The sequence below is a fragment of the Nerophis lumbriciformis genome, linkage group LG08 (assembly GCF_033978685.3).
Source record: "Nerophis lumbriciformis linkage group LG08, RoL_Nlum_v2.1, whole genome shotgun sequence".
NCBI lineage: Eukaryota > Metazoa > Chordata > Actinopteri > Syngnathiformes > Syngnathidae > Nerophis > Nerophis lumbriciformis.
In genome coordinates, this window is record NC_084555.2 from 54455001 (window position 1) to 54476849 (window position 21849).

The 21849-nt window shown below is 35.4% G+C and overlaps 1 protein-coding gene across 2 annotated transcripts in view; it reads right to left on the reverse strand.

The window, feature by feature from the left end:
- Positions 1–2966, reverse strand: part of LOC133611989 (synaptosomal-associated protein 23-like) — a 61245-nt gene extending 58279 nt beyond the window's left edge. Inside the window, exon 1 of one of the 2 annotated variants that reach the window (XM_061969207.2) lies at positions 2767–2966. Coding sequence is in view for 1 of the 2 variants with exons in the window: in XM_061969206.1 (XP_061825190.1) it covers positions 1667–1668 (2 nt within the window). In the remaining variant the exon portion in view is untranslated. Of the gene's footprint in view, positions 1–1666; positions 1811–2766 lie in introns of those variants that run through there. The other variant, XM_061969206.1, reaches the window with a different exon arrangement.
- Positions 2967–21849: the final 18883 nt, after the last annotated feature.

A 21849-nucleotide genomic window follows, 5' to 3' on the forward strand; every position in this document is an offset into this window, starting at 1 on the left:
CGCTACATTTACTCCGTTACATCTACTTGAGTAACTTATGGGATAAATTGTACTTCTAAGAGTAGTTTTAATGCAACATACTTTTACTTTTACTTGAGTATATTTATAGAGAAGAAACGCTACTTTTACTCCGCTACTTTTATCTACATTCAGCTCGCTACTCGCTACTAATTTTGATCGATCTGTTAATGCACGCTTTGTTTGTTTTGGTCTGTCAGACAGACCTTCATAGTGCCTGCGTTTCAACAAATACAGTCACTGGTGACGTTCACTCCGTTCCACCAATCAGATGCAGTCACTGGTGACGTTGGACCAATCAAACAGAGCCAGGGGTCACATGACCTGACTTAAACAAGTTGAAAAACTTATTGGGGTGTTACCATTTAGTGGTCAATTGTACGGAATATGTACTGTACTGTGCAATCTACTAATAAAAGTTTCAATCAATCAATCAAAAGTGTGAAGGAAAAAAGACCCTTTTTTATTTCAATCGTACATCCCGTCAAAAGCCTAAAGACTGACTGCACAGTTCCTGTCTTCACAATAAAAGTGCCGCTCCATCGCGCCTGCGCTTTCAAAACAAGAGTCTCCGAAAGCCAGCGCAAACAAGCTAGCAAGCTACGGAATTTGCCGCCAATGTATTTCTTGTAAAGTGTATAAAAAACGAATATGGAAGCTGGACAAATAAAATGCCAAAAACCAACCACTTTCATGTGGTATTAGACAGCAAGGAGGAACTTTTTTTCTCCTCCATTTGAAAACGTGGACGCTATCATCACTACTGTCTGATTACAATCAATGCAAGTCATCAGAATCAGGTAATACACCAACTTATATTCTTGTCTTCATGAAAGAAAGGAATCTATATGTGTTAAACATGCATGTATATTCATTAAAACACCTTTAACATGTAAACAAAAACGGCAAAATAAATAAATATAAATTATATACTGTATGTATATATATATATATATATATATATATATATATATATATATATATATATATATATATATATATATATATATATATATATATGATATGTGTGTGTATGTTACTCAGTACTTGAGTAGTTTTTTCACAACATACTTTTTACTTTTACTCAAGTAAATATTTGGGTGACTACTCCTTACTTTTACTTGAGTAATAAATCTCTAAAGTAACAGTACTCTTACTTGAGTACAATTTCTGGCTACTCTACCCACCTCTGGAGAAATGGACATTGGAACAGTGTCGGACTGACTTGGTAGGATATGTACAGCAAGTAGTGGACATAGAGAGAGAGATCAGAAAGCATAAGAATAAGTATTTACATTTGATTATTTACAACCCGGGGAGGTGGGATGTGGAAGGGAGGGTGTTAGTTTAGGGTTGAAGTTGCCTGAAACTGCCCTTTAAAGTTGGAATTTTGAAAACAAACAGAAAAAACCCATCCTATTTTACTAATTGCCAATTTAATCAGCTATAAATCAATCACTTCCGGTATGTTCCAGGTGTTAATCTCGCGAGAAACAACAAAGTGTCAATTTGAGGGTCACTCGACAAACAGGTGACGTTCGCATTCATGACAAGACATCAAATAAAAAAAAGGATACACACAAAAGTTAGGACACTTTATATTTTAAATAACGCCAAGCATGTCTTGAGAGTATAATAAAGGACTTACATTGTGGGGAAAGTTGTGAATAACCGCCAAAGTCCGGGCAAGTCGCCTAACTAGCCGACGAGCTAACTAGTCAAGTTAGCTAAGCTACTTCCGCCTTCCCTGACAACCGCCTAACGCCAGCACCTAACACAACGGCGAGGAAAAAACGGTGCTTTAGTTTATGAATTTACAACGCAGATACAAATGACACATTCATGTTTTTGTGTAATAATGACAACGTATACGCACGCGGACGATTGACTTGTTGATGGTGATGGCAAGAACGCTGTCGGGGGTTTTCTTTTCAAATGTTCGTTCATAGCCGTTGTGCTGCTATGATAGGCCATTTCCGCTCGACACAGTGTGCATACAACAACATTATTAGGCCGTTTATTGAAATACTCCCACACTTTTGACGACTTTTGGCGTGCTTTTTTCCCCTCGCTCGCATCGTCTGCTTTGCGCTCCGCCATGACAGTAAAGTAGTGTGACGTAAATATGCGACGCACAAAAACGGCGTCGACGTATTTACGTAACCGATGACGTCGACTATGTCGACGCGTCGTTTCAGCCTTAATAAGAATAAGTATTTACATTTGATTATTTACAATCCGGGGAGGTGGGATGTGGAAGGGAGGGTGTTAGTTTAGGGTTGAAGTTGCCTGAAACTGCCCTTTAAAGTTGGAATTTTGAAAACAAACAAAAAAAACCCATCCTATTTTACTAATTGCCAATTTAATCAGCTATAAATCAATCACTTCCGGTATGTTCCAGGTGTTAATCTCGCGAGAAACAACAAAGTGTCAATTTGAGGGTCACTCGACAAACAGGTGACGTTCGCATTCATGACAAGACATCAAATACAAAAAGGATACACAAAAGTTAGGACACTTTATATTTTAAATAACGCCAAGCATATCTTGAGAGAATAATAAAGGACTTACATTGTGGGGAAAGTTGTGAATAACCGCCAAAGTCCGGGCAAGTCGCCTAACTAGCCGACGAGCTAACTAGTCAAGTTAGCTAAGCTACTTCCGCCTTCCCTGACAACCGCCTAACGCCAGCACCTAACACAACGGCGAGGAAAATAAAGTCACGGAAGGGGGGAGGTCGATACTCACCGGTAAACCTTCCCGCGTCGAGGGTTTTTACCTCCTCCTTGAGTCAGGTATGCGAACTTGGCGCTGGACAACTTCTGGATTCCTTCACTTCGCTCTTCGCTCCAGTCGAGTCGACCAGGATGGTGCTTTGAGGAACTGTCGGAAATGATGGTTTGACACCCCAGAAACAAGTGTAAAAAAAAGTTATTTAAGACTTAAAAATGAGAATCAGAATAATTAAATGAAGTTATACGCCTGTATAGGACATATTATCAGTTTTATATCAAAAAAATAGATTTGTTCACCTAAAACTGTATACACAGCTGGATCAACTGTGCTTTTGAACGCCACACATGATGAGAGGCGTGTGCAAATCATGACACTCCGGAAGTAGAGCGACGTTGCTCCTTTTCTCCACTTGAGTGCAGCATTTGTGTATTTTTTGACAACTTTGCATAGTAATTCACTTATTAACAGAGGTGGGACCAAGTCATTGTTTTGCAAGTCACAAGTAAGTCTCAAGTCTTTGCCTTCAAGTCCGAGTCAAGTCCCGAGTCAAGACAGGCAAGCCCCGAGTCAAGTCCAAAGTCAAGACTGGAAAGTCTCAAGTCAAGTCCTAAGTCCTGCATTTTGAGTTTCGAGTCCTTTCAAGTCCTTTTAACCACAGACTAATATATTAACACAGATTGTGTATGCTTTTCAAACGCTGTATTTATTTATTAAAACAAGTGCATTTTAAATTGCAGGAAAGAAAATTGTGCTGACATTGCACTTTATAATAGCACTATTAACCAGTCATTTTAAACATTAACTCATTCCTTTACAGAACAAACACATTGAAAAATAAAGTGCAAATGTACTTATTTGTACAAAAGTGTTAACATTGAAAAAACATGACATATACGTGAACATAACAAAAAAGTTGTACTTTTTATATGTCAGGGCCCTATGCTGCATTGCATTTGCAAAAGACCAAATTAGCCAAGAGTCTGTCAGTCATTTGTGCACGATGGGGGCGTAGTATGATGCCACCATGGCTGAAAACTCGCTCCACTGGAGCACTGGAGGCAGGCACTGCCAAGACTCTCATGGCCACTCGGAACAGTGAAGGAAGAGTCTTCATGTTCAATGCCCAGAACAAAAGGGGGGAGAGAGTTGTTTTGGGTTGGTGCACTACTTGTAAGTGTATATTGTGTTTTTTATGTTGATTTAATTAAAAAAATAAATAAATAAATAAAAAATTCTTGTGCGGCCCGATACCAATCGATCCACGGACCAGTACCGGGCCGCGGCCCGGTGGTTGGGGACCACTGAGGTAAACAACCAACAGTATGTCAGAAAGCTAGCTAAAACGGTACACATATTCATAATATAGTATACATTTTAACTGACCTTTATTTTACTATTTTTGTCTTTTTTTAGGTGGCTAAAATACGCGGTGCTGCTGACCGCCGTCTAACGTTACGTGTGATATATTGACTAACGTAACCCTGCTTAAAAAAAATCACTGAACAAAAAGTATGAATAAGGTAGTGAACTGCAACAGATTCCCGTGTTTGCAATAACGTTATAACGTTAGCAGTGAGTTTACAGCCTCACTGATTTAACTACACAGCAAATAAAAGTCACGTTACTTAGCCAATAAACGTTATCTTACATTCAAAACTTACCGTTCTTTGTGCAACTTCAAATGCCGGACGAAGTTGGAAGTTGTTGCCTCTCCATCAGTCATTTTCGAACCGCATGTGTTGCATACTGCAAACCGTTTTGTGTTGACCACCTCGTAATTTTTATACCCAAACAAAATTATTTTAGGTATCATTTTTTGTTCACTGGCGTGTGGTTTGGACACGTCGTCTTCGTTGGTTGTCCTGCAATTTGATTGGATGAATGCTGTGTGATGAAAACAAAGTAGATCTAATTTGATTGGCTGTTGTACTGAGAGCACACCAGCTGACACACGCAACGCTGATAGACAAGTACACAATGAAAAATACGGAGCGCTCCCGAATAACTTTTTCATCTTTGGGTTTTGGGGAAAGTAGCAAGTCATGTCAAGTCATGTCAATTCAAAAGGCTCAAGTCCAAGTGAAGTCACAAGTCATTGATGTTAAAGTCTAAGTCGAGTTGCAAGTCTTTTTACATTTTGTCAAGTCAAGTCTAAAGTCATCAAATTCATGACTCGAGTCTGACTCGAGTCCAAGTCATGTGACTCGAGTCCACACCTCTGCTTATTAATGTTGTAAATCACAAATCGCTGACCATTTATTGCGATTGCTGGCCAGCATTCAGTCCAAGGTGCCGACCAAACGTCAACATGTGAGTTCTCCTACTATCAGGCCCGGCCCTAACCAATCTGGCGCCCTAGGCAAGATCAGGTGTGCGACCTTCTTGTTGAGGTTGAGCTGACACTCCCCACCATAGAAGGTCATGTAGGCCCACAAGGCATTCAGGTCTTCTGGAAGCTGACCATCAAACACAAATATACTTGGTTTTTAATGACTACTTAGGCTAGCACTGTATTAACTGTATTTATCACTTTTTAATTCCAATTTATTGAAATGTCTTATTTTCAATACTTTGACAATTTTTTTTAAATCAAAAGTGCTCCGAGTTACCACTTTAATCACCTTATTTGTTACCAATTTATATAAATGTTGTATTATTTTCACAATTTTGGCAAAGATTTTCATCAATAGTGTCCACATGGTACCACTTTATTGACTTGTTATTTATTACTTTATCATTATTAAAATATATTATTATTTTCAAAATTACTGGCAAATATTTTAATCAAAAGTGCTCTGACGACCACTTTATTAATTTTATCACTTTATTTGTTACCTATTTATTAAAATATATGATTAATTTCACATTTAATGTCCCACGCTACCACTTTATTGACCTTTTATTCATCAGGTTATCACCAATTTATTAAACTGTATCATTATTTTCAAAATGCTTGTATTTATCACTTTATTACCGATGTACTATTATTTTAAAAAAATTTGACGAAGATTTTTTATCAAAAGTGCCCCAAGATACCACTTTATTGACTTTATTTATTGAAATCTATTCTTAGTATAAACATTTTGGCAAATATTTCAATCAAAAGTGTCCGTAGGTACCACTTTATGGACTTGATTTTTTTTTTTTTTTTACCAGTTTATTAAAATGTATTACTATTTTCAAAATGTTAACACTGTACTACCTTTATTTATTACCAATTCAGTAAAACTCGTTCTTATTTTCACAATTTTGGAAACTTTTTCAACAAGTGTACCGGGGACGGCGTGGCGAAGTTGGGAGAGTGGCCGTGCCAGCAATCTGAGGGTTACTGGTTCAATCCCCACCTTCTACCATCCTAGTCACGTCCGTTGTGTCCTTGAGCAAGACACTTCACCCTTGCTCCTGATGGGACTGGTTAGCGCCGTGCATGGCAGCTCCCGCCATCAGTGTGTGAATGTGTGTGTGTGTGTGTGTGTGTGAATGGGTGAATGTGGAAAATAGTGTCAAAGCGCTTTGAGTTCCTTAAAAAGGTAGAAAAGCGCTATACAAGTACGACCCATTTATCATTTACCATTTACCATTTTAGGTGGCGCCCCCCCACATCGGCAGTGAAGTGTATATACTCACAAGAAACCGAATAGCTTTGTCTTTGACCTTTTTTTTTACTTAAAGAAAGCAAATTAACAATCAGAATAGTTAACAAGATAAACAAAATATGAATAAATAAATGAATGCAAAAAATAAAAAATGAATATATGAAATACAATATTTTTTTACATACATATTGCTTAATTTACATTAATGATGTGCACTTTAACAACTAGGCTTACAACTATACCTAATATATAAAGGGGTGGAAAAGTGACTATTACCTGCAGGGCAAACATTAGCTAACCAGAAGGCAATAACAATGTAAACAAAAAACACCTGCTTAAAAGATCTAATACAAATGTCCCTGAGGAATGTAAGGTGGGAGTACTGTAATTACCTAACGTTACATTATTATTTTCCATAACAATTTAGCCCCCTCCACAATATTAACCCGACGTTAAAACAGAACTAGCTATTTATTGATTAGCAATTGCCGAATCATGTAACATTAGCTTAATGCTAAAAAGCCAGGTTACTATCACATTCTGTAACAGACAAATAATTTATTTTCTCTTTTTTCTTCCCTGGGCACCTGACAGTTTTGGCCGTTTTGACATCTTGTGTTGATTTTTTGATGTGGTGACGTCCAAAAAGAGTCATGATACGGGAAGGGAGGGGGGGGGCGTAATGTTGTAACAAATAATATTTCTATTATATAGGCTTTACTTTGCATTTTAATTAACGTGGGATTATTTTTTGTATTTACAAATAATAGTACCAACTTTTTTTTTTTTTTTTTCTCCAACATTTGTGGCACTGGCGTGGCGCCCCCTGATGGACGGCGCCCTTAGCATTTGCCTACACGGCCTATGCCACGGGCCGGCCCTGCCTACTATCAATGCACTTTTGCTGTGTCATCTCCAGCTAATTATTTAAATAAACCAAAAATAAATAAAACTATGAAAAAAAATCTAAACTTGTAATCGACGGATGGATTTGAAGTTGATATAAAAATTATGCGTTGAAAGTAAAAAAAAAAGGAAAAAAAAAAGAAAAAAAAAAGAATGATGTATGCCATTTTGGATCCCTGAGAATTTCAATGGGATTTTTTTTCATTGCTCAAAAATAATAATGACTCAAAATCCATGTTGATATGAATAATTGGCCTATTTAAGGCTCAAATTACTTCACATCAAATATTCCACTTTGAAATATTTTTTGAGGAACATATTGCGTACTATGTGTGTTTGTCATAAAAAAAATTAAAAACATTTTTTCATTTAAATAAAACATTCTTATTTAAAAAAAAAAAAAAGAGTCATAAAATAAACCACAAAAAAAGAAAAAGAAAAAAATCAAAACTTGTAATCGGCGGATGGATTTGAAGTTAAAAATGATGCGTTGGAAGTTTAAAAAAAGAAAAAAGTTATGTTTTAACACGTTTATGAGTGGAACCATTTTAGATCCCTGAGAATTTCAATGGGATTTTTTTTTAAACTGTCATTGCTCAAAAATAATAATGACTCAAAATCAATGTTGACATGAATAACTGACCTATTTAAGGCTCAAATGACTTCACATCAAATATTCCACTTTGAAATATTTTTTGAGGAACATATTGCATACTATGTGTGTTTGTCATAAAAAATAAAAAATAAAAAACGTTTTATTTTAATTTGTTTTTTTATTATAAAAAAGGGGCATAAAATAAACCACAAAAAAATATATATTAAAAAATCAAAACTTGTAATCGACGGATGGATTTGAAGTTGATCTAAAAATTATGCCTTGAAAGTACTTTGTGTGTTTGTCATTAAAAAAATAAAAATACATTTTTATTTGCATTTTATTTTTTTATTTAAAAAAGGGGCATAAAATATTTATATATATATATATATGTATATATAATACATAAAAAACTTTTCAATTTATTTTATTTTTTTTAATTAAAAAAACGGGGCATAAAATAAACCACAAAAAAAATAAAAAAAATAAAATAAAAACTTGTAAACGACGGATGGATGTGAAGTTCATCTAAAAATTGTGCTCTGAAAGTAAAAAAAAAAAAGTTATGTTTTAACACTTTTATGAGTGGGGCCATTTTGGATCCCTGAGAATTTCAATGGGATTTTTTTTTCATTGCTCAAAAATAATAATTACTCAAAATCCATGTTGATATGAATAATTGGCCTATTTAAAGCTCAAATTACTTCACATCAAATATTCCACTTTGAATTTTTTTTTGAGAGGAACATATTGCATACTATGTGTGTTTGTCATAAAAAAGAATTTAAAAAAACCGTTTTATTTTAATTTATTTTTTTTATTATAAAAAAGGGGCATAAAATAAACCACAAAAAAAATATATTAAAAAATCAAAACTTGTAATCGACGGATGGATTTGAAGTTGATCTAAAAATTATGCGTTGAAAGTACCTTGTGTGTTTGTCATTAAAAAAATAAAAATACATTTTTATTTGTATTTTATTTTTTTATTTAAAAAAGGGGCATAAAATATTTATATATATATATTTATATATAATACATAAAAAACTTTTAATTTAATTTAATTTTTTTTTATAAAAAAAAAGGGGCATAAAATAAACCACAAAAAAAAATAAATGAAAAAATCAAAACTTGTAAACGACGGATGGATGTGAAGTTCATCTAAAAATTGTGCTCTGAAAGTAAAAAAAAAAAAAAAGTTATGTTTTAACACTTTTATGAGTGGGGCCATTTTGGATCCCTCAGAATTTCAATGGGATTTTTTTTTCGTTGCTCAAAAATAATAATGACTCAAAATCCATGTTGATATGAATAATTAACCTATTTAAAGCTCAAATGACTTCACATCAAATATTCCACTTTGAATTTTTTTTTGAGGAACATATTGCATACTTTGTGTGTTTGTCATAAAAAAAATTAAAAACATTTTTTTATTTAAATTGAATTTTTCTATTTAAAAAAAAAAGTCATAAAATAAACCACAAAAAGAAAAAATGAAAAAAATCAAAACTTGTAATCGACAGAGGGACTTGAAGTTAAAAATGATGCGTTGAAAGTTTAAAAAAAAGAAAAAAAGTTATGTTTTAACACTTTATGAGTGGGGCCATTTTGGATCCCTGAGAATTTCAATGGGATTTTTTTTAAACTGTCATTGCTCAAAAATAATAATGACTCAAAATTCATGTTGATATGAATAATTAACCTATTTAAGGCTCAAATTACTTCACATCAAATATTCCACTTTGAAATATTTTTTGAGGAACATATTGCGTACTATGTGTGTTTGTCATAAAAAAAAACAAAAAAAAACGTTTTATTTTAATTTAATTTTTTATTATAAAAAAGGGGCATAAAATAAACCGCAAAAAAATATATATTAAAAAATCAAAACTTGCAATCGACGGATGGATTTGAAGTTGATCTAAAAAATATGCGTTGAAAGTACTTTGTGTGTTTGTCATTAAAAAAATAAAAATACATTTTTATTTGTATTTTATTTTTTTATTTAAAAAAGGGGCATAAAATATTTATATATATATATTTATATATAATACATAAAAAACTTTTAATTTAATTTTATTTTTTTTAATTAAAAAAAACGGGGCATAAAATAAACCACAAAAAAAAAAAAAAAAAAATCAAACTTGTAAATGACGGATGGATGTGAAGTTCATCTAAAAATTGTGCTCTGAAAGTAAAAAAAAAAAAAAAAAGTTATGTTTTAACACTTTTATGAGTGGGGCCATTTTGGATCCCTGAGAATTTCAATGGGATTTTTTTTTTAAAACTGTCATTGCTCAAAAATAATAATGACTCAAAATCCATGTTGATATGAATAATTAACCTATTTAAGGCTCAAATTACTTCACATCAAACATTCCACTTTGAAATATTTTTTGAGGAACATATTGTGTAATTTGTGTGTTTGTCGTTAAAAAAAAATAAAAATACATTTTTATTTGTATTTTTAAATGGGCATAAAATAAACCACAAAAAAAAAAAGAAAAAAAAAAATCAAAACTTGTAATCGACGGATGGATTTGAAGTTAAAATTGATGCGTTGAAAGTTAAAAAAAAAGAAGAAAAAAGTTATGTTTTGACACTTTTATGAGTGTTGGATCCCTGAGAATTTCAATGGGATTTTTTTTAAACTGTCATTGCTCAAAAAATAATAATGACTCAAAATCCATGTTGATATGAATAACTGACCTATTTAAGGCTCAAATTATTTCACATCAAATATTCCACTTTGAAATATTTTTTGAGGAACATATTGCGTACTTTGTGTGTTTGTCATAAAAAAAATTAAATTTTTTTTTTTATTTAAATAAAACATTTTTATTTAAAAAAAAAAAGAGTCATAAAATAAACCAAAAAAATAAAAAATAAAATAAAAAATCAAAACTTGTAATCGACGGATGGATTTGAAGTTAAAAATGATGCGTTGAAAGTTAAAAAAAAAAAAAAAAAAAAAGTTAGGTTTTAACACGTTTGTGAGTGGAACCATTTTAGATCACTGAGAATTTCAATGGGATTTTTTTTAAAACTGTCATTGCTCAAAAATAATAATGACTCAAAATCAATGTTGATATGAATAATTGACCTATTTAAGGCTCAAATTACTTCACATCAAATATTCCACTTTGAAATATTTTTTGGGGAAAATATTGCGTACTATGTGTGTTTGTCATAAAAATAAAAAAATAAAAACTTTTAATTTTAATTTTATTTTTTTATATAAAAAAAGGGGCATAAAATAGACCACAAAAAAAAAAAATATGAAAAAAATCTAAACTTGTAATCGACGGATGGATTTGAAGTTAAAAATGATGCGTTGAAAGTTTAAAAAAAGAAAAAAAGTTAGGTTTTAACACTTTATGAGTGGAACCATTTTAGATCCCTGAGAATTTCAATGGGATTTTTTTTAAACTGTCATTGCTAAAAAATAATAATGACTCAAAATTCATGTTGATATGAATAATTAACCTATTTAAGGCTCATATTGCGTACTTTGTGTGTTTGTCATTAAAAAAATAAAAATACATTTTTATTTGTATTTTATTTTTTTATGTAAAAAAATGGACATAAAATAAACCACAAAAAAAAAAAATGAAAAAAAAAATCTAAACTTGTAATCGACGGATGGATTTGAAGTAAAAAATGATGCGTTGAAAGCTAAAAAAAAAAAAGAAAAAAAGTTATGTTTTAACACTTTTATGAGTGTTGGATCCCTGAGAACTTCAATGTGATTTTTTTTTTAAACTGTCATTGCTCAAAAAATAATAATGACTCAAAATTCATGTTGATATGAATAATTAACCTATTTAAGGCTCAAATTACTTCACATGAAATATTCCACTTTGAAATATTTTTTGAGGAACATATTGTGTAATTTGTGTGTTTGTCGTTAAAAAAAATAAAAAATACATTTTTATTTGTATTTAATTTTTTTATGTAAAAAAATGGGCATAAAATAAACCACAAAAAAAAATAAATAAAATAAATAAAAACTTGTAATCGACGGATGGATTTGAAGTAAAAAATGATGCGTTGAAAGTTAAAAAAAAAGAAAAGAAAAAAGTTATGTTTTAAAACTTTTATGAGTGTTGGATCCCTGAAAATTTCAATGGGATTTTTTTTAAACTGTCATTGCTCAAAAATAATAATGACTCAAAATCCATGTTGATATGAATAATTGGCCTATTTAAGGCTCAAATTACTTCACATCAAATATTCCACTTTGAAATATTTTTTGAGGAACATATTGTGTACTTTGTGTGTTTGTCATAAAAAAAATTAAAAACATTCTTTTATTTAAATAAAACATTTTTATTTAAAAAAAAAGAGTCATAAAATGAACCACAAAAAAAAAAAATTAAAAAAATCAAAACTTGTAATCGACGGATGGATTTGAAGTTAAAAATGATGCGTTGAAAGTTTAAAAAAAGAAAAAAAGTTAGGTTTTAACACGTTTATGAGTGGAACCATTTTTTTTTCAAACTGTCATTGCTCAAAAATAATAATGACTCAAAATCCATGTTGATATGAATAATTGACCCATTTAAGGCTCAAATTACTTCACATCAAATATTCCACTTTGAAATATTTTTTGGGGAAAATATTGAGTACTTTGTGTGTTTGTCATAAAAAAAAAATTTTATTACAGAAAAGGGGCATAAAATAAACCACAAAAAAAAAAATATTAAAAAATCAAAACTTGCAATCGACGGATGGATTTGAAGTTGATCTAAAAAATATGCGTTGAAAGTACCTTGTGTGTTTGTCATTAAAAAAATAAAAATACATTTTTATTTGTATTTTATTTTTTTATTTAAAAAAGGGGCATAAAATATTTATGTATATATTTATATATAATACATAAAAAACGTTTAATTTAATTTTTTTTTTTTTTAATTAAAAAAAACGGGGCATAAAATAAACCACAAAAAAAAAAAAAAAAATCAAACTTGTAAATGTGCTAAAAATTGTGCTCTGAAAGTAAAAAAAAAAAAAAAGTTAGGTTTTAACACTTTTATGAGTGGGGCCATTTTGGATCCCTGAGAATTTCAATGGGATTTTTTTTAAACTGTCATTGCTCAAAAATAATAATGACTCAAAATCAATGTTGATATGAATAATTAACCTATTTAAGGCTCAAATTACTTCACATCAAATATTCCACTTTGAAATATTTTTTGAGGAACATATTGCGTACTTTGTGTGTTTGTCATAAAAAAAATTAAAAACATTCTTTTATTTAAATAAAACATTTTTATTTAAAAAAAAAGAGTCATAAAATAAACCACAAAAAAAAAAATATGAAAAAAATCTAAACTTGTAATCGACAGATGGACTTGAAGTTAAAAATGATGCGTTGAAAGTTTAAAAAAAAAAAAAAAAAGTTATGTTTTAACACTTTTATGAGTGGGGCCATTTTGGATCCCTGAGAATTTCAATGGGATTTTTTTTAAAACTGTCATTGCTCAAAAATAATAATGACTCAAAATTCATGTTGATATGAATAATTAACCTATTTAAGGCTCAAATTACTTCACATCAAATATTCCACTTTGAAATATTTTTTGAGGAACATATTGCGTACTTTGTGTGTTTGTCATTAAAAAAATAAAAATACATTTTTATTTGTATTTTATTTTTTTATGTAAAAAAAGGGGCATAAAATAAACCACAAAAAAAAAAAAAAAAAAAAAAAAATCAAAACTTGTAATAGACGGATGGATTTGAAGTTAAAAATGATGCGTTGAAAGCTAAAAAAAAAAAAGAAAAAAAGTTGTTTTAACACTTTTATGAGTGTTGGATCCCTGAGAATTTCAATGGGATTTTTTTTTAAACTGTCATTGCTCAAAAATAATAATGGCTCAAAATCAATGTTGATATGAATAAGGAGAAGAAAACAAAGCATCACCATTTGCACTATTCTGTACACCCGTGTGTTGAAAAAGGTGCTCTGCTCTGCCTTTCCATCTATCTTTTATAGAGTCTACACAACATGCATTATTCAGCAATAACACATGGCCCATCTGTGTGTGTGTGTGTGTGTGTGTGTCACGTAGTTAACTTTTCCTGACTTATCATTTCACGCCACATCCAACAGTGCTTGAAGAGCAAACATTTCCCTATGCTTTGTAAGGTATAATGAATGTGTGTGTGTGTGTGTGTGTGTGTGTGTGTGTGTGTGTAACAGCGAGTACAGATGCCACATTCAAGTCAAGATCAAGCTCTTTCATCATGCTCTTGCTCATTAATGGAGACGGGGAGCACTGCCCTAATTCCATAATTCTAGAAAGCATGCCAGAGAGAGACGGAAAAAAAAGAGGCCTACGAGAGGAGAAAAGGAAGAAGAAGAAGAAGAAGAAGAAGAAGAAGAAGATAGGATTAGCTTATTGTCTGCAAATAGGCGTTGGAAGCGAGGAAGCCAACAGAGGAGTAAAACCCAAAAAAAAAGAAGGAGAAGAGAGGATGCGTTGATATCTTCGTTTCCTGGCTCGCAGCCGAAAAAGTCCTGCCAATTATTGTTTCACGTCGCCAGCCAATTAGAAAAAAAGAGGCCAAAAAAAAAATGGGATGATGAATTTCGACGCGCAGGCGGGACGGCGTGTGTTTACCTTGTGTGTGGCGAATGACGACTTTCTAGCACATCTGTTCATTTGTGGCCTACTTCCAGCTGTAACACTTCCACTAAAAAAAAAACCATCACAACGCTCCAGGGCCTTCCATGAGATACAATAATGTTCCAGAGCCTTCCATGAGATACAATAATGTTCCAGAGCCTTCCATGAGATACAATAATGTTCCAGGGCCTTCCATGAGATACAATAATGTTCCAGAGCCTTCCATGAGATACAATAATGTTACAGATCAACACACACAAAAAAAAGACTGCCTGTGCTTTAATAGGCACTAGAGATGCGCGGTTTGCGGGCACAACCGCGGAGTCCGCGGATTATCGGGCGGATGAAATTAAAAAAAATAAGATTTTATCCGCGCGCGGGTCGGGTCGGGCGGATTAATTAGATTTTTTTTTTTTTTGCGGGTGGCAGTTAAACCAATTGGTAAATATATATACATAGTTAAATGTTGTTACCCACATACGAAAAAGGAGCAGGCACCTGCAGCATATGCCACCACAGAAGAAGAAAAAAAAAAAAGAGATGGACACTTTTACGGAGCGGAGAAGGGACGCCTCGCCGGGGTCCGGGACCGAGGTCCCTTCCCCCGAGAGGGCCCCACCGGGAGCCGTAGCTGAGGCGATCCGCGAGAAGGGCCCGACACACGTCCAGGGTCACCGCCGCGCCCACCGCACCGACACCCCGCCTCGTCCGCCTTCGCCGCGGCCGGCGTCACGCGCAGCAGCTCGTAACAGGGGTCACTCCGCGCGCTCCGCCCGCGCAGCTTACCTGCCCGCCACCCCTGTTGCCGGGGGGCGCGTAACAGGGGTCACTCCGCGCGCAGTGCGCTCACAAAAGGGGTGGAGCTCACCCTGGTTGATATAGACAGCAGGACGGTGGCCATGGAAGTCGGAACCCGCTAAGGAGTGTGTAACAACCCACCTGCCGAATCAACTAGCCCTGAAAATGGATGGCGCTGGAGCGTGGGACCGGCAGCGAGACGCGCTTGGAGGTGCGCTCAGCGCGGCTCCCATATGATTGCGCACTGGTGTGCGTCTGGGTCGTGACAGCGTGGCACGCGAAAGTCTGTGCTGCATTGGATCAGTCTCCTTTCTTTAACAGGCAAAAGCTTTATAACCTCACCATACCTGCCAACTTTTGAAATCAGAAAAACCTAGTAGCCAGGGTCCAGGGGCCGCAGGCCCCGGTAGGTCCAGGACAAAGTCCTGGTGGGGGGTTCAGGGCTTCGCCCCCCGACGCATAATGATTATTAGCATTCAGACAGGTTAAAATGTTGCTAAAGCCATCACTTTTCTATCAGTCACAGTGACTTTTCAAAACAAAAATATTACAGCAAAAATCATATGGGTTGATTGACATGTTTATTCTGTAAGCTAACTTCAATAGTTTGAAATTATTTTGACAGTTAATGCCAGTTATCCTGTCAACCTTTCACAAGACTTCCATTTGTTCATTGAAAGTATAAACACTTTTTACAGTAAACAAATGGTAAAACAGTACTAAACAATTCCATTAAAAAAAAAATTGGTGTCATTATTAACTTTCTGTCCAAGCTTGTATAATCTACTGCCTTGTTCAATTGTAAAAAATATTCTGTGCCTAAAATTCACATTTCTATCACAATTATCATACTGTAAACATGGTAAGCTAACTTCATTAAAATTAATAGTCCTGTCAATAGCATGGAATTACAATTCAAATGTAGTTTTTTTGTAAGCCTTTCAAAAGAATTCAAAATATGAAAAATGAATGAAAATGAATTGAAGCCATCAGACACTTGAAAAGTGGCACATCACATCTCTAATGTAATCATTTGAACTTTTCAACAGAAATAGCACTGCAAAAATATTAAGGACATACTTCTGTATTTTGGTAGTTATGCTGTCAACATTTAACAAGATTTCTTCAACTTGGACTTGAAAGCATAAATAGTATAAACACCTTTTAACAGTATGTCGTGCTGTGAAATACAGCCGACAGGATTGCGCACCAAACACGAAGCAAGGCCAAAGTGCATGCATGGTGCAGGAGAACAAAGGACTTCTTTCATTTAAGGTTTGTGATAAACCATCAAACTCATTCGTTAAAAAGACTCTATAGTAATATAAAGCGAATTTTTCTGGACATTATCATGCAAGAAAAGTTTATTTTTGGGACCGCGATCACCGCGTAATGATTTTTAAAGGTTGCATTACAAACATTTAACTGTCCCATGTGATCAGCCAGTGCGATTGGAAATCCATGCTCAATTATTGCCTCCGTAAATAAAACTTCGGGCGGGTGCGGGCGGATGGCGGGCGGGTGCAGTTCTGATCAAACGTTACATCGGGTGGATGGCGGATGGTTGACGACTTTCTGACGCGGTTGCGGATGAAATAAATTGCCTATCCGCGCATCTCTAATAGGCACCGAACGAATTCCGTAGGTATCCATCCATCCATCTTCTTCCGCTTATCCGAGGTGGGGTCGCGGGGGCAGCAGCCTAAGCAGGGAAGCCCAGACTTCCCTCTCCCCAGTCGCTTCGTCCAGCTCCTGCCGGGGAATCCCGAGGCGTTCCTAGGCCAGCCAAAAAAATAAAAAATATATCATACACCCCCCCCCCCCCCAGTCCGTGGGACACATTTTCAAGCGTTGACCACTGCACTAATGTGTATTGTCATGTCGGTGTAATCATGTTTTGTTTTAGTCCTGTTTTGTTTAGTTATTGGACTCTTTAGTTTCTGACTTTTCACTCCCTGGTCTTGTTTCCATAGTTACCCATTAGTTTCACCTGTTTCACGTTTGGACTCATTGTGCACTCTTGTTTGTCACCATAGCAACCCTTTAGTTTTCACCTGTCACGTCACGCACCTGTTTCACGTTTTGAGTCACGCACCTGTTTTCACTGATCATGTCTGTAGTATTTAAGTTCATTGTTTTCAGTTTGTCGTTCTGGTGACATCCCCGCATCCTTACCCCTGTCACACTCTGTCTACCTCTGCGCACTTCATGCCATGTCCAAGTAAGTTTTTTCTATTAATGCCACAGTTAGTGTTTTTCAGTGTTGGGACTAACGTGTTACAAAGTAACGCGTTACTGTAACGCCGTTAGTTTCGGCGGTAACTAGTAATCTAACGCGTTATTTTTTATATTCAGTAACTCAGTTACCGTTACTACATGATGCGTTACTGCGTTATTTTACGTTACTTTTTATGTAGTATAAAGTGTGTTTTATCGGAGCGCTGCTCTGTCATCGTTCTGATTCTTCTTGTGTCACAAGCCGGAGAAGAGAGACGTGCGCTCTGTGTGGGTGAGTCTGGAGGGAAGGGAAGGGAGGGGAGGGGAGGGGGGCGTGTCTGATCATGGCGGAGCCAGAAGTCGAGTTTGCTAACATGGAGATATTTTCACTACTTTTCTTTTGTCGAGCACAAAGAAAAGAACATTTTAGTTAAATGTAAATTGTGCTTTGGATCAAAGATGCCATCTACTGCCCAAAACAGCAATTCAAATCTGCTGAAACAAGCTACATAGCAACATGCTTCCACGAAGCTAGTAAAGAGAGACAGAGACTCTGATGCCACTTCACCTCCACCATTTAAGGATTAACTTTGCCTCTTCTCATCATTCACCGCTGAAGGTACACACACTCTGTCAATCAATGTTCCCTCTAATTGTTGATGTGTGTGAGCAAACGCAAAAAGTCCCTGAGCATTGAGTGGAGTCCATGTGAGCAACTTAAGACGTGCACACTGTGGCTACACCAGCAGCACACCTGTCCCAAACCTCACTAAATAACTTACATCTCCATCCATCCATCCATTTTTACTACCGCTTGTCTCTTTCGGGGTCGCAGGAGCCTATCTCAGCTGCATTCGGGCGGAAGGCAGGGTACACCCTGGACAAGTCCCCCCCTCATCACAGGGCCAACACAGATACACAGACAACATTCTCTTATTATTATAATCAAATGACAGCAGTCATTTCCATTTCTAATATAAGTGTTTAGGCCCACTTACAATGACAATAACAACAAATATTGTTTTTCATGAACTGTGTACTTGTATTGTTTGTCTGGGTGGAGGTCCTGCTTTGGAAATAGTTTGTACCCCTTTCATTTAGTTCCCATTAAAACATTCACATGTTGCACAATGAGATGTAAGCAGGGGATCATGTGTACATTCCTGCAACTTCCTGTTTGTAAAAAATATATTTTTATTAGTATTTATTTAATATACTAACAGCATTTAATGATTAATATTTATAAATTAAGATTCCTAATAAATGACACTAGAATAAGCACACATTTGATTGGTAAATCATAGTGTAACGACCTGGAATTACCGTATTTTCCGCACTACAAGGCGCACCGGATTATTAGCCGCACCTTCAATGAATTACATATTTCATAACTTTGTCCACCAATAAACCGCCCCGGATTATAAGCCGCGCCTACGCTGCGCTAAAGGGAATGTCAAAAAAACAGTCAGATAGTTCAGTCAAACTTTAATAATATATTGAAAACCAGCGTTCTAACAACTCTGTCCCAAAATGTACGCAAATGTGCAATCACAAACATAGTAAAATTCAAAATGGTGTAGAGCAATAGCAACATAATGTTGCTCGAACGTTAATGTCACAACACACAAAATAAACATAGCGCTCACCTTCTGAAGTTATTCTTCATTCGTAAATCCTTCGAATTCTTCGTCTTCGGTGTCCGAATTGAAAAGTTGCGCAAGCGTGGTATCCAAAATGGCCGGTTCCGTCTCGTCGAAGTCATCGGAGTCAGTGTCGCTGTTGTTCTGTGAATCCTGCCTTCCGGAAAGCTCGGACCACAGTTGTGACCGAAATATCTGCCCAGGCATTTACGATCCACTGGCAAATGTTGGCGTATGTCGTCCGGCGCTGTCTGCCCGTCTTAGTGAAGGTGTGTTCGCCTTCGGAGCTGTGTGAAAAAAGCCACCGGGCCTCTTCGCGTAAACTTCCCTTAACCACTCGCTCATCTTTTCTTCATCCATCCATCCCTTCGAGTTAGCTTTTATGATGACGCCGGCTGGAAAGGTCTCTTTTGGCAAGGTCTTCCTTTTGAATATCACCATGGGTGGAAGTTAGCATGGCAAGCTAGAACCACAGTGAAGGATGACTTCTCATTCCCTGTGGTGCGAATATTCACCGTACGTGCTCCCGTTCCACAGTGCGGTTCACAGGAATATCAGTTGCTGTGAAATAGTAATCCGTGTGCGGATGGAGAGATTGCGTCTTTTTATGAACCGGATCCTTGTCGCGTAGTAGGAGCCATTTTGTGGTCTTTACAGATGTAAACAGGAAATGAAACGTACGGTGATATCCGCGCGTTTTTTCTTCTTCTTCCGGGGGCGGGTGGTTGCTTACAGTAGAAGAAGAAGCGCTTCCTGTTCTATGGGGGCGGGTGCTTTCCTTGGCGGTTGCTTGCGTAGAAGAAGAAGCGCTTCCTGTTCTACCGGGAAAAAAGATGGCGGCTGTTTACCGAAGTTGCGAGATCGAAACTTTATGAAAATGAATCGTAATAAAGCGCACCGGGTTATAAGGCGCACTGTCAGCTTTTGAGAACATTTGTGGTTTTTAGGTGCGCCTTATAGTGCAGAAAATACGGTACACTTTATGTGTGGTGTTGGAGTTGTCTGACTTTTTGTGTGGCTGTAAACGCATCACTGGCTAAGTGCCATATGTGCAAGTGTTGGCACATGTGAGAAAGAGCGAGTGGCTGCTGTTGATATAACAAAGTAGCTTTTTGGTCTGGTTTGTACTGCAGAAAATGACCACTTTTGCTAGATATCATTTTTTTTACTAATGTTTTGGTGATGTGTTTATGGCCGACAATAAAGAGTTTTGCTCAGTAAAGAAAATGCCTGGTTAGGCTTTGTGTATGTAGTGTGTGCCTTTCTTGGTTTACATCTGTGCTGTTATTATGCTGTTTGTTACTTATGTACGTTATGTTGCAGCTATTTAAAATAGTTTTGTCAATTTGTTCTGGCCAGAAACAAATTGGCCTTTGTAACATATCTTTGTCTTTGTGTGTTGTATGTAGAGCACATTGGTTAGCAGAGTTCAGTGATGCAAATGCATGTCAAGTTGATCAACAGATTGTATTATTCTCCAGTGCAATAACAGAACTGAAATGAAGGCTAAAAGGGCATTAATGGGAGCTTTAAAAAAAAAAAAAAGAAGAAGAAAAAAAGAAGTAACTAAATAGTTACTTTTCACAGTAACGCATTACTTTTTGGTGTAAGTAACTGAGTTAGTAACTGAGTTACTTTTGAAATGAAGTAACTAGTAACTGTAACTAGTTACTGCTCTGGTGTTTTTGTTTAATTGTTCACAGTTTTTTTGCCCACGTGCAAGTCTTTTTGTTTCGTTAGTCAAGTTTGTACATCCGCCTTGAGCGCGCTTTTTGTTCCTTTGAGTGTTATTATTAAATATGTATTTACCTTCACGCCATGACCAGTCCAGCTTTACTTGCATCTCGGGAAAACAAACACACCATAGTCCACTTCTTGACATGTATATTATAGGCCATTGGTACTTTGTTTTATTTTTGCAACAATATATATCTAAAATATTTATCTTTGGTATGAACATTATTATGTAAACTCGAAGTTATTGTTTTTGTTGTTGTTCTTGCTATTTTGTATTACAACATTTTATTATTGACCATGTTGTACTGCATTGTAATCTTTTGTTTTGTGATTGTGTGATGTTTTTTGCCTGGACCCTAGGAAGAAGAGTCTCCACTGCGGTGTAGACTAATGAGGATCCTTAATAAACTAAACTAAAATAAACTTTATTGACACACATTATTTCCAGGCTTTCGCGGGCCACATAAAATGATGTGGCGGGCCAGATTTGGCCCCTGGGCCTTGAGTTTGACACATTATAATGTCTTGGAAGTGCAACTGCATTGCCAATGAGACTCACATGTGTTGGACAGCTGTTAGATTAATTATGTATAAGTCATCACACAACTCTTATGCTTAAAGGCCGTTGCTGTAGTTATTATCAATTGTGCTGAAGTTGTACTTTTTTTATCCGTGCAAAAGCACACAACTTGTAATCTTCCATTGCGAGTTGTCTCGCAGCAGCAGTTTGTTTCCAGACCCTAGCCTGCTGACAGCCAAGGACGGACATCGAGTACCTCAACGCAGACAAAACAGAGACAGGGCGAAATCACGTGTCATCACATTTCCATTCTGAATAATAGCCTCAGTGATGTTAACTAGGGAACTCCTGAATAAATAGAGGAGCGCGGGGGCTGTACCTTAGAGCGTAGGGTGAAACTGTAACTGAGTGTCCAGCCCGATACGTCTCTCCTCATGAGCAAAATTGAACTCTG